The sequence below is a fragment of the Mirounga angustirostris genome, unplaced genomic scaffold (genome assembly GCF_029215605.1).
Source record: "Mirounga angustirostris isolate CCGP_5_RB_7025 unplaced genomic scaffold, mMirAng1.0.hap1 SCAF_11, whole genome shotgun sequence".
Lineage (NCBI taxonomy): Eukaryota > Metazoa > Chordata > Mammalia > Carnivora > Phocidae > Mirounga > Mirounga angustirostris.
The window spans coordinates 35,486,429-35,499,405 of record NW_026991719.1 but is presented as its reverse complement, the minus strand read 5'-3'; the positions used below and the strand labels follow the sequence as shown (position 1 = coordinate 35,499,405).

The 12,977-nt window shown below is 40.5% G+C and overlaps 1 protein-coding gene and 1 long non-coding RNA gene across 4 annotated transcripts in view; one reads left to right on the top strand and one right to left on the bottom strand.

Annotated features, from left to right (window-relative positions):
* Positions 1-368, bottom strand: part of LOC123845697 (uncharacterized) — a 107,443-nt gene extending 107,075 nt beyond the window's left edge. For both annotated transcript variants that reach the window (XR_010406085.1, XR_010406086.1), the window contains exon 1: positions 237-368. This is a non-coding gene — a long non-coding RNA (uncharacterized LOC123845697). The remainder of the gene's footprint in view (positions 1-236) is intronic.
* Positions 369-500: 132 nt separating this feature from the next.
* Positions 501-12,977, top strand: part of MED14 (mediator complex subunit 14) — a 71,799-nt gene continuing 59,322 nt past the window's right edge. For both annotated transcript variants that reach the window (XM_045876376.3, XM_045876370.3), the window contains exons 1-3: positions 501-1,067; positions 5,797-5,823; positions 8,129-8,234. In XM_045876376.3, coding sequence (XP_045732332.1) covers positions 853-1,067; positions 5,797-5,823; positions 8,129-8,234 — 348 coding nt within the window. In that variant the 5' untranslated portion in view covers positions 501-852. The remainder of the gene's footprint in view (positions 1,068-5,796; positions 5,824-8,128; positions 8,235-12,977) is intronic.

Below are 12,977 nucleotides of genomic sequence, written 5' to 3'. Positions count from 1 at the left end.
CGTATTTTCTCACATCTTTTCCCACAGTTAAGAAAAAAAAAAAAAACAATGACGGAAACGTCTATCCCACGAAAGGCGCATGAGCAGACTGTGGGAGGAGCAAAGATCTGAGAAGCCACAAGAGCGGCCACAGCCGCTACAATTTCTTCGCGATTCCAGAACCACAACTCACGAACATCTTGGGAGGGAGCCTCCCCAGCAGCGTTTGAGCCCCACTGGGGAGCGCTGATAAATACCTCAGTGTAAATTGGAGCCTTTTAAGCACCGGAGGGCGGCGACGGCAAGGGCGGGGCAACTACTGACGTTCGCGGTGACGTAGCCGGCTCCGCCCCCACACCCGCTTCCGGCGACGCGCGGCCCCCGCTTCCGCTTTCCAGGCCCGCGCGCCGGCCCCGCCTCACTCCCACGCGCCCCCAAGCGTCACGGCGCCGGACTGCCGGAGAAAAAGCACAGGTTGCTGTCGGAAGTCCCCCTGCAGGTTCCCCTTCCGTTCTGCCTAACGACTTCCGCTTTGGGCCGTCAACATGGACGCTGCGGCTGCTTGCCGAAGCGGACTCTGATCGGTGGCGGAGGCGCAGCTTCTCTGCGGAGGCCGCCCCGCTTCCCCGCCCTCCCCGCCTCCCCCCCTCCCCCCGCCTCCCCCCCGCCCCTCGCTCCAGTCGCTGGGGCCGGCGGGCTCGTCGCTACATGGGGGCGGGCCTCCGCGGCCGGCGCACGGCTTCCTGTTCGGAGGCGGCCTGGCGGTAGGCGGCGGCGACTCTGCCCGCGCCCACTTAGGCGCGGTGACCGAGCGCCTGGGAGGCTCGAGGGCTTCATCTTGTGCCGCTGCGCCAAGCCCGGCCCTGCGCCGCCATGGCCCCAGTGCAGCTGGAGAACCACCAGCTGGTCCCGCCTGGAGGCGGTGGCGGGGCCCCCGGTGGTCCCGCGTCAGCCCCGGCGCCGCCTCCTCCCGGAGCCGCCGTGGCGGCGGCCGCTGCAGCCGCCGCCAGTCCGGGCTACCGGCTGAGTACCCTCATCGAATTTCTTCTGCACCGGGCCTACTCCGAGCTCATGGTGTTGACGGACCTGTAAGTGCCGCGAAACCCATGCCTGCTCCCGAGCACCCCCCCCCCCCCCCGCATCGCTTCCCGCCCAACCGGCTTAGAGAGGCTCGCACCTCCCCACGGGGCTGCTGTTTTTTCCTTTCCTCTGGGCTACTTAGTCTAGAATTTCTGAACTCTTGGGGCTCAGTGGAGGTGGAGGAAAAGCTTTGCATTTGGGGTCTTTCTGGAGAGGAGCAACGGAGACTTGTTAATTATGTATGTTAGACTCACTGAAAATCCCATTTTTGGGGTTTTTGCTCGAGTTGCCAGTAGAACCCTATTGATTCCTTGGTTGGAAGCTTTTTAGCCGAAAGCCCCAGGTTAGGGTTTAGGAATACATAATATTCGAATTCCCAAAGACAGGAAATCTGTTTTACAGCGTCTTGAGGGTACATTTTAAATTTAGGTTTTAATTGCTTCTGACAGTTGGAACTCAGGAGATCTATTGTGTATAAAATAATCCAAAATTTTGGATTCCAAGGTTTGTTTGTTTGTTTTTTCCTGAAATGTTTGAGAGTGTTTGAAGTCTTAACGCATTTAGTGTAAGTAAAAGATTTATTGTAACTGGTCTTCTGTTATTGTCTCTTGGAGTATGTAAGGAGTTTATAAATCAAGTTACCAATGAAATGCTTTGGGACATGATTAGGTTGTTAATCCCTTCAAAATAGGATCAGAATACACTAATTCTCAGTGTGTGAAGAAAAGACACTATAAAATTTGGGGGTATGGGGCGCCTGGGTGGCTCAGTTGGTTAAGCGACTGCCTTCGGCTCAGGTCATGATCCTGGAGTCCCGGGATCGAGTCCCGCATCGGGCTCCCTGCTCGGCGGGGAGTTTGCTTCTCCCTCTGACCCTCCCCCCTCTCATGTACTCACTCTCATTCTCTCTCTCTCAAATAAATAAAGTCTTTAAAAAAAAAATTGGGTATATATACCTTAATTACTGTTATACATTTTAAATCCAGGTTCAGAAAAAGTAAGAATTTTAAGTCTTTACTTAATTTAGTTTTTATCTTTTATGTTGTTACACTGCAGATCAGTGTTTTCATTTGTATGCATTAATATGTAGATATTAGGCTGTAAAGTGGCATAGTAATTTGTTACCAGAGACTTAAAATATTTGTTTGCAGATGACTGAGTTAGAATAGGTTCCACTTATTCCTGTAAAACATCATTCTCACTCAATTTTGACATATGGTACTTTATTGAATGGAACAGAAAAAAGTCTTCCCTGTCTAATGAGAAACTTAAATAGCTGTCATGATTAGGTGTTATTAAAGTAATATACTTCTCTGAACCAATTATTTTTGGATTTCATGAAAATTTAAGAGTGTCTATGAAAAAATTTCATATATATGTGAAGATCACCTACCCAGTGTATAGCTATGGAAAAATGCTGAAAACTGCTATCAGTGATTGTATAATTTGTTCTTTCATAGAGGATTTCTAGAAATTTTTTGAATTATATTGTGTTCTTCCTATTTTACAACTTAGTTACAAAGAAATGTCTATTTTATTGCAGTAGAATAAGTGTATAGTTTTAATCCTGCACCCTTTTTATGATGATGATTCCCATACTTCTGTCTCCAGCAGAGACCCCTCCACTGAACTCCAGACTCTATATCCAGATGCCTACATTTAAATACCTAATGGGCATTTCAGTCAATTCCACTTGATATATTCCCCCCCCCCCAAACCTCTTCTGTCTCACTAAAGAGTATCTCCATTCTTCCTGTTGTGGCTTAGGCCAAAAATTTGGAGTAATTCCTCTTTCTTCCAACCCCATACCCAGTACATCAGCAAGTCTTGTCATCTCTGACTTCAGAGTCTGACCAGTTTTCAACATTTCCATCAAGTGTGAATCCTTCTCCCATGTTGACTGCAGTAGTCTGCCAGTTGATATCTCTAACTGCTACCCTTGCCCCTTTACAGTTTTTGTCATCCATAAAATAGCCAGGACGATCCTTTTAAAACTTCTCTGCCCACAACTCTGCTGCGGTTCTCCATCTCACTTATGGTTAAAAGGTTTTATAGTCACCTGTATTTGGAATGACCGTAAAACTTATGGTCCAGATCAGGACACTTTTGAGCATGAAAGGTGGTGTTCTTAATAATAATGCTGGGCGCACCTGGGTGGCACAGTAAGTTAAGCATCTGACTGTTGGTTTTAACTCAGGTCGTGATCTCAGGGTCATGAGATCGAGCTCCATCCTCAGTGAGGAGTCTGCTTGAGATTCTTTCTCTCCCTCTGCCCCTCCTGCCCGTGCTCTCTCTCTTTCTAAAATAAATAAATCTTAAAAAAATAATGTCGGAGCAACAGGCACGAACCAGGACTATCTTGGGCAAACCAGGACATGTGTGCGGTCTGTGCCTTCTCCCCCTTCCCTCTTTATCCTCATTTCCTAATACTCTCCTCTTTGCTTATTCTGTTTCAGCCACACTACCCTTCTTGATGTTTTTTGATAGTGCCAGGCACACTCCCACCTTAGGGCCTTTGCTTTCCCCCCAGAAATCTGTGTGGTTTGCTTTCCTATTTCCTTTAGGTCTTTGTTCAGATAGAACTTACCAGAAAGACTTTCTCTGACCACGCATGAAAAGCACTCTGCCCCTGCTGTCTATTTTTTACTCACTGCTTTGTTTTTTTCTTATCGCTACTGGGTACCATTAATTTATTGTCTACTTCCTCCCCACTGGAAGCTCCCTGAGGATGGGAATTTTTGTTTGCTATGCTCCCTGGGCTAGTTAGGCACATAGTTGGGGATTAACTAAGTATTATATTGACTTAGTACATTAACAAATGAATTTTTAGAATTGCCATTGTAGACCATGGAGTATTTAATGGGAAAATACATTCCTGCTCTTGATACTTGGGTATATAAAATAACTCTTTTCTCTTTTGATTTGTGCTAGCCAAATTAGTTTAGGAACTTACCTTGGAGTTCCTAAATCATATATTTTTCCTTGTTCCAGGTGGGAACTGTCAGAATCAATTTATTGATGTAAAACTAGTGTTCTAGGTTTACTTTATAAGAGTCTTATTTCTGCCATATTTGATGTTCGCTTGTGAACTATTGAAAGTAAAAAGGACCGCCTTGGCAATTTCAGTGGTTTGTTTTTGGCCACAGATTTCTGTGTTTTTTTTCCCCCCCTTCTGCTTGTCTACCCCCACCTCCTCCCCAACATGCATGCTCTCATCTAAGAGTTTATACTCTGCCTTGACTTAGGGAATTAGGTTCTACCCTTTTTTTTTTTTTAAACCTGTTTTAATTAAAATAAGAAAATGCTAGGGTCTCAGTCATGTAAACTTGTCTTACTACACTTCAGTGTAAATAAGTGTCTGCTACTTCCAAAAATTTGCATTTTAGGACTTTTGCCCCAAATGGTGAATTTGTTATCCATAAAGGAATTTTAAATAGATTAGGAGGAATTGGGAGGAAAGGGATGTAGACAACAAAGCCTAATCTTTGTCCCGGAAATGATACCGTCTCTGACATGAGATGATCCTTTCAGGATCTCTGGGGCACGTGGGAAGAGCTGGAACAATGTTTCCTGTTCTCTCAACCCCCAGAGGCTCTCCTCTTTTGTTTCTCTCTGGCTCTTATGCACACACCTGCATTCAAGGTTCTCATTCTCTCCCTCCCTTGAGGACGAGGGTTGTGGCTTCTCAAAGGGAGTGTTCTCGGGAGCTTTCACATGTAGAGGAACTTGCCAGTAGTTGTTTTTCCTTGCAGTCTTCTAAGGCCTTAATTTCTGCTTGTACCTAGTTTCCTTTATCACCTGGATCATAACTTCAACTTCTGTCACACTGTCTACTCTCAGAATTATTGTTAACTACAGGCCAGAACTCATTTTGATAGTTTCCCCTCTTTGTACCTCGAACTCTGGTTTTATTTTTTCTGCACCTGTGGCCTGTGGGTGGGAGAAGAGAATCTAAGCAGCTCAGTGTGTGTTCTTCAAGAAGGAATTAGATGTAGAGGAGGCTTTAGAGTTGCTCAGGCCTTTGAATCTTGAGCCATGGGACAGAGATTTCCAGAATGTGGTGATTCAGGAGGCAGATCAGGACCTTTGTAAGCATCAGTGAATGTGAGAGTGTTAAATGGTATAATTTAACAGGGAAAATAGTGACATTGGTTGCTGGCTGTTGTACTGGAGTACTAGCAAAAAAGAAATCAAAATCTTACTGGAGCTTAAAAGTAATCATTTACATCTAACCACCATGCAACATCATAATTACCATAAAACCCTTGGCTGACACTGGTCCTTTTGTGTGCTTAGCTTCCAGTTTTGCCCATTCTGACAAAACATGGAGAGATTATTTCTTGGAAGCAAGGTTCCATTGGATAGAAGGAGGCTAGCAGCTAGTATTCTGCATCCGTGTCTATTTTGGTTTTAAAAGAATATCTTTTCTAACTCTGTGATATAGTAGTGTGTTTAATGTAAGACTTGAACTTTTTAAATGTTTGAGGTTCATGCAATACCTTTTGGACCATCTTGAATGGGGGAGGAATGTTCCTTTGTTAGTTTTTTCCCTTATAGCCATATTGCTAGAAACTTGTAAAAAGGAGTAGGTAGCTACATACGCCTGTAGTGGCTATTTATCTAGTTTTTCTGAAACACTAAGGTGTGTAATAGAATTGAAATAAAGACTGTTATCATAGTTTGATGAAGGTATGTGTATATTTAGTCAATTTCTTTTGTTTTTCTTTTTTCTCTTAGACTGCCAAGGAAATCTGATGTGGAAAGGTGAGTATGAAAAAAAACTTAAATCTATGTCTGTGTTGGTATATCTATGAGAGTGTATGTGAGAAAGAGTGTGAGTGTGTGTGGATGTGTATGAAGGGTAGGGCTGTGGATTGGAAACCTAGGTCCAGAGAACCTAGGGTGATGTTTTACACCATTTGTTTAGGGAACCCTGGGAAATGTGATTTCCTCATCCTTGACAGTTCTTGGTGTAGACCAGCTCTGGACCTTGTGTTCTAGAAACCTTTGTTGTTAAGTCCCTGAGGGGGAGAGGAAGATGTAGAAGGTATAGAACTTAATAGAAGCTGAGGAACAGACTGACTTAAGTTGGCTGCTGATTTACTGTTTGCTATGAAGATGCTATTAGATGTCTTTAGAGAACTGACATTTGCATACTGCTATTGCTGTTTCACAGTTGAATTTTGATTGAGTTGGAGTTTGGGGCTTAAGACATAACTAAACACCACTGTGCCCATAGGCCAAAGGAACAAGATAAATTAAGGTTTCAAAGTAATCCTGTAATGGAGGTTTAAGTTGTGGCCACAGTATGTAGGCTACTTGACTGTGTCTCTGGCACTCTTATGCTCCTTGGTTAATTTTTTTTTCCCTAAATACCAAGTCACTAGGGAAGATTTATTAGTGACTCTACTCCCCACCCCCACCCACCACCAGCTATCTTTCTGAGGGAATTGGATCAAAAAGGTAGAGATGGGGGAGACCGTTGAAGCATACTTTTGTTATGGTTTGGCTGGTCAGTTTTAAAGGAAGGAAATGTAAATCCGGATTTCTTCTGTCCACTCTGGGGTGGGAAGGGAAACTGGGCCTTGAAAAACTGACTCATGCTGCTGATCACTTGAGATTGCATGGTGTCAAAAAAGTCATGTTACAATAGTTTACAAAGGTGGGTGTTTGCTTTCCAGTACAGGAGATCATTTGGGGAACCAAGTTAATAATAGACAGATATGTTTGCTCTAGGAGAAGAGCAGAGGGCTCACGTGCTCTGTAAGTCATTGCTGAGTTGGAGTTTGAGTACTGGGGCTCCCAGCACTGAGATGGTGCCAGGTCTTAATGTACATTTCCTATTTCTGCTGTGCTCCAGTCTTGCCTGTGATGCTCTGCTTGTTATCTCTCTTAAGATCCTTAACAGACACTGGCAAGGAGTCTTAATTTTATCTGTGCCCTTGCTTCTTCTCTTTGTATTACCAATAATCATATTGCTGGCTGAATCTTAAGGAAGCCTTTTCAGGTTTTTTTGTGGGCTACACACACATGCTCTCGCTAGGAGTTAGACTCTGTAGTCCTCAGTCAGGATTATACTTCAACAAAAGCTTTTATTTTGGTGCATTGCCTCATGGTGTTGCTATTGGTGAGATACAGAGATGTGGGTTGGATCTGTAGTCCATTGAACAGCTGTACTGAGATTAATATAGGTCAGAGTCCACTTGGAGGGAGGTTGATGTCCTGCTGGGTCCTGTCATCAGTCCCAGCCTGTCGAATATATTTTTCAGTATCTTAAAGTAAACTACGAAAGTGATTTTCAATTTTATAGCTGTCAGGAAATTGAGAGGTCTAGCTAACATACTGACAAAGCTTTTAAGGCTTTATGAGATGATAAAAATACTGATGAGTATTGAGAGAATAAGCATCGTAGTGGATATAGCATAAAAATAGATACAGACAGACCATCTAGCTTTTATTTTTAGTGCTCAGTTTAACTTTGTTTAGATGATTTAATATCTAAGTTTGTCACTGAAATTAGTTTGGTAAAGTGTTGCATAGTTCTTTGATTATTCAGGTGTTTAAATCACGCTCTTGCAAGATGGGAAATGGGCCCTTGCTTTTGTAGAAGTGAGACACTTTCAAGCTTTGGTAAAGATCTGTTTCAGTTCCTTTCTCGTAACAAAAAGGTTGCAAATTCATAACTCATAGTCTTAATTATGAAATTCCTGACTCTTAATTTGTTCCTCTCTGTGACCTAGTTAACTTTTACGTTGTACTTTTATGTCTGTGAATTGGGTATAGTTCAGTAAACAACTTTTATTGTCACACAAAATTAATTTTTAAAATGTGATGGTGGTTTATTGCTAAAACATTTTTTTTGGATTTATTACTCGGAAGTAGAAAATAAAAAAATGCATGCAGTATACAAAACGTGACAATAATTCATATTTAGGTAAGTACCTTAGGCGGTTCATTTTATTGTAATGGTTATAAACAAAGATTGATTCATATTTTAGCCCAGATGAAATAAATTGTGAAATACTCTTTTCAAATATGTTCGTTCATTAATAATTGTTTTATCTTATAGGAAAATAGAAATAGTGCAGTTTGCTAGCCGGACACGTCAACTCTTTGTTCGACTATTAGCTTTAGTAAAATGGGCTAATAATGCTGGCAAGGTGGAAAAATGTGCGGTGAGTTAAACTTTTGATTTTATTTTATATAAAATAACTTTTTGGAATGTCAATTTATAATAGACATAGCTTCTAATTTTAGCTTTAATTTATATCTGTTGATTTGTTTTGAGAGACAGTACTTAAGTGAGTAATCCTATTTCTGTACGAAAATGTGTAAGGGCATCTGGCTGGCTCAGTTGGTTAAGCATCTGCCTTTGGCTCAGGTCATGATCCTGGGGTCCTGGAATCAAGCCCCACATCGGGGCTCCCTGCTCAGCGGGGAGCCTGCTTCTCCTTCTGCCTCCCCCCCGCCCCCCGCTGGTGCTTTTTCTCGCTGTCTTTCTCTCTCGAATAAATAAGTGAAATCTTAAAGAAAATGTGTAATATATTTCTGTAGAAACTTAGTATTTGATCACCCAAGCAGGAAAAGAGACTAGGTCGTATCTGGAGACATCGTTACTCTAGAAGACATTAAATATGAGACTTAAACTACAGGGGGGAAATAGCTTTACATTTGTACACTTCCTTAGAGTGTGCAAAGTACTTCCTTGAATTTTGCCTATTGATTATTGAAAACCCTCTTGAGTATGGCAGAGTTGGTATTTTCTTCTTGTTTTACAGATGAGGGAATAAGGTTCTTAGGAGCTAAATGGCTTCTTCAAGGCCACAGAGCTGATAACAGCATTTATCTGTTTGTTATGCATCTACTGATTCTCCAAACCCTTTAGTGAGCACAGGGCATAGGATATGGCAGATGAGATTTAAGAAAGGCACAGCCCCTGCCCTCAAGAAGCTCATAGGCTTTGTCTGTTAAATCACTCTTGAATTCAGAGGAGTGACATGTAGTGAAGTGTACCACAGATGCTAAAATCAGCCTCCCCTGCCCCCCAACCAAAAGAAAAGAAACCCAAGTTATGAGCCCATAACTTGGGGAGGATGGTGCCGTGTTAACAGACGAGGCACATGATTACTCCCTTCTGTTTTACTTCGGTCACTTCCTGTGAGGAGAAAGGAAAGAGAGTAGACTACCCTTTCATATTGGAAAGGGTAGAGTAATCATTCATAAAGTGAATAAAGTCCTAAAACAATGAGAGCATTTATTCACTTTGAGGTCAGCTCTACAAAGCCAAGTAACCTTCTAGCCACTGTCAGTTATATTTGGAAAGTAGGTAGATTCTCTAAGCTTAACACTGATGCTCATATTTTTTTTTCATTCAGTTATGTAATAACATTAAAAATTTTTTATCAGTTTTTATCAGCAAAGGCAGAAAAACAGCATTACATTGGTTCAGTTTTATTTGAGTCCTTTTCAAATTCTCTTAAAGTTTACAAATTAAAATGAGCAGCCACCTGGTCATTATAGAGGTATGTAATAAATTTCTTTTTAGCACCCTGACAAGCTAAGTTGAAACTATTTTTATAGTACTTTTATATTTGCAAGTCTATCAGGGTTTGCCTCTTCCATAAAATCCCACATCAGAAAGGAATCTAGGACACAGTTGTGTTTCTGCACGTGATTTCCTGACCTCTCCCCTCCATTGTAGCCACTGCATTCACTGTCCTCGGTTCTACTAGGTTCCTCATCATTAGGCACAGAGCCTAGGTGAAAGTTGCTAAAGTGAAAGGAGAAAAGGGGTTGTGAAGAAGTTGAGAATTGTAAATGCTAGAATAATAATTTTTTTTAAGTTAAAAATAAAACCCAATTTTCACTGAAGTCGATACTCAATTCCAGCTCTACCAACTAAGCTAGTGACAATGCTGGAAGAATTCTACCAAGATAAATTCCAGCCACATATCTTTTGTCCACAGGAGTAAGCTGTCATCCTTCTGAAATACAGCCTCGATCACAGATTTATTTAGAGGGAGAATATTTTGTACCCCATATATTGTTTTTCTCATGGGGGAAAATGTTCTTTGATTCATCTGTTGTCTGTTGGTATGATAGGGAAATTAAAGTTTGTATTCAGAAGGTCTTTTTTTTGTCCACTGAAAAGCATCATTTGAAGGATAGTTGTGATTATAAATATTAATAAACAGACTTATACCAAGCTTATTTATCAGAAAGTTTTATAATTCATTTTTCTGGAAATTTGGGAACACCAAATGTAGTAAATCTATTTTGGTTGAAATGAAGAAGCATGGTATAATATTTTTGAAAAGCCTAGGGTATTTTCTTAATAATTACTTAACTTGGGGTAATCTTTTCTTAAAAATGTTCAAACTTGCAATGAAAAGTTAGGTGTCACTGAAGTATATCAAATCCCAAGTGTTCAGTCTTTCAAACCTGGTGTTAAATCCCTAATCATATCATGGGTATTTCAGTTATCTGTTTAATACTACTGAGTTGTGCTTCAGTAACATAATGTCAAGGAAAATCCAAAACTCTTGGTTTTGAAATTGAGCCGTATTGTAATTCATCTTTCATTAATTCATAGTTCAGCATTCTTTTATTAGTTTTTTGAATTGGCTGTTCAAATAAATCACATTCTAAATAAAGTCTCATACTGAACTTAATGTAAAGTTTTGGTATTTTTGTTTTGTGAATGTAGATACCACAGATGTGTTTATGTCAGGTATTAAGTCCATCAACTGGAGAATTAGAAGATTATTCATGTTTTGATTCTTCTGTTCTCAACCTAGTGATTATTTACCTAGTCTCATTTGAGATTCTTAATAGATAATGATCTTTAGCCATACCAGACATATTAAGTGTGTAACAGTGTATAATATATAAATACAGTTTATAACTCTAATGGTAAAACAGTCTCGATCAGGTTTTATTTAAGAAAAAGAAAATCTCTCTCATTCCTGGAGCTTTTTAAAAAACAGCTTTATTGAGATATAATTCATATACCATACAATTCACCCATTTAAAGTATACATTTCAGTGGTTTTTAGTATATTCAGATATGTGCAACCATCAGTCAATTTTAGAACATTGTCATCATCTCAAAAAGAAAATTTGTAGCCTTCTGCTGTCACCTCCAAGTGGCCCCCCGCCAGCCCTAAGGAAGCATTAATCTGTTGTCAATAGATTTGCCTACTCTGAACATTTCATATAAATGGAATTATAATATGGGGTCTTTTGTAACTGGCTTATTTCACTTAGCATAACGTTTTCAAGGTTCATTCATGTTGTAGCATGTAGTAGTTAGTACTTCGTTTCTTTTTATAGTTGAATTGTATGGATCTACTATATTTTGTTTATCATCAGTTTGTGGACATTTAGGTTGCTTCTAGTTTTTGGCTGTTATGAATGTCGCTGTAAATATTCATGTGCAAGTTTCTGTATGGACATTTCTCTTGCATATGTGCCTAGGAATTGAATGGTTGGGTCATATGGTGACTATGTTTAATCACTTGAGGAACTGCCAGACTGTCTCCCAAAATGGCTGTACCATTTTACATTCCCACCATCAATATTTGAGGGTTCCAGTTTTTCCATGCCGATACTTGTTATTGTCTGACATTTTGATTCTAGCCATCGTATTAGGTGTGAAGCTGGTATCTCGTTGTGGTTTTGATTTGCATTTCTCTGTGGACCAGTGATGTCGAATATGTTTTCATGTGCTTTTGGCCATTTATGTATTTTTCTTAGAGAAATGTCTATGAAGTGCTCAGTTAAATTTGAAAGGAGAATATTAACCATATTAACAGCTGGCATGTGAGTGCTTAAAAAAAAAAAAGGAATGCGATGATCATTAGGGACCTGTATAGTTTTACTAAAAACTAAGTTACTCAAAACTAAAATTTGATGTTTATTCATTAGATTTCTAAGTCAAAGGAGTATAACTGAAGCTAGTGTATTTTGAATTGAGCCAGAGTAGTGTCAAGAATGTTTCATTAATTACCCACGTTTAAGGTGGAGCAATGTGGGCCGGATGAACTGTAGTACCCCACTAGGGTTGATGCAGGTCTTCCCAGGAGGTCTTTGGTATTCTTTGGCCTTGGCTTTGGTCTGATAAGCATTTTTACAGTGACCTGGATTGGAGACTTCGGATGATCTAAATCTGAGTAAAAACCAGCTCAGAAGTAAGGGCACAGTTGGTTGAGCATCTGACTCTTGGTTTTGGCTCCGGTAGTGATCTTGGGGTCATAGGATGGAGCCTGCATCAGGCTCCACGCTCGGTGCAGGGTCTGCTTGAGATTCTCTCTCTCTCTCTCTTTCCCTCTGTCCCTCCTGCTCGTGCTCTCTCTTTCTCTCTCTCTCTCTCTCTCTCAAATATTTTAAGATTTATTTAAATCTTAAAAAAAAAGGTTAAGAGAAGTAGGATCCAAGTGGTTTTAATGTGTTAGAATCAGACAGATTACAGTTCTGCTTTAGTTTCAGGATGGAGAAAGGACCTTGCTTGATAGAGATTCACGTACAAAATATCAAGGCCTTTTAGTGGACTCCCAGCTTGCTGTGTGTTAGCACTGTCATTGCTGCTAATAAGTTAATGTTGTTGTCATTGATAGAAATCCATTTTAGTAGTCATGCAAGGTAGCACTTCTGGGCAGTCTAAGAGAAGAAACATTTTTTGGTTCCAGTTTCTCTGATTGTTGGCTTTCTTTGGGCAGGTGTCTTAACCTAAGTCTCAATTTTCTCATATCTAAGGTGATAGTCATTATCTGGTTTTGTCTATTTCCTAGAGTTGTGAAGATCAGATAATAAAAATGAGTATGGAAATACTGAGAAAATGTAGGACATTGTGTACCGGTATTAATTGTGGGTGTGATGTGGTATTAATTCTGGATACCATGTTTTAAGTTGACCACTGA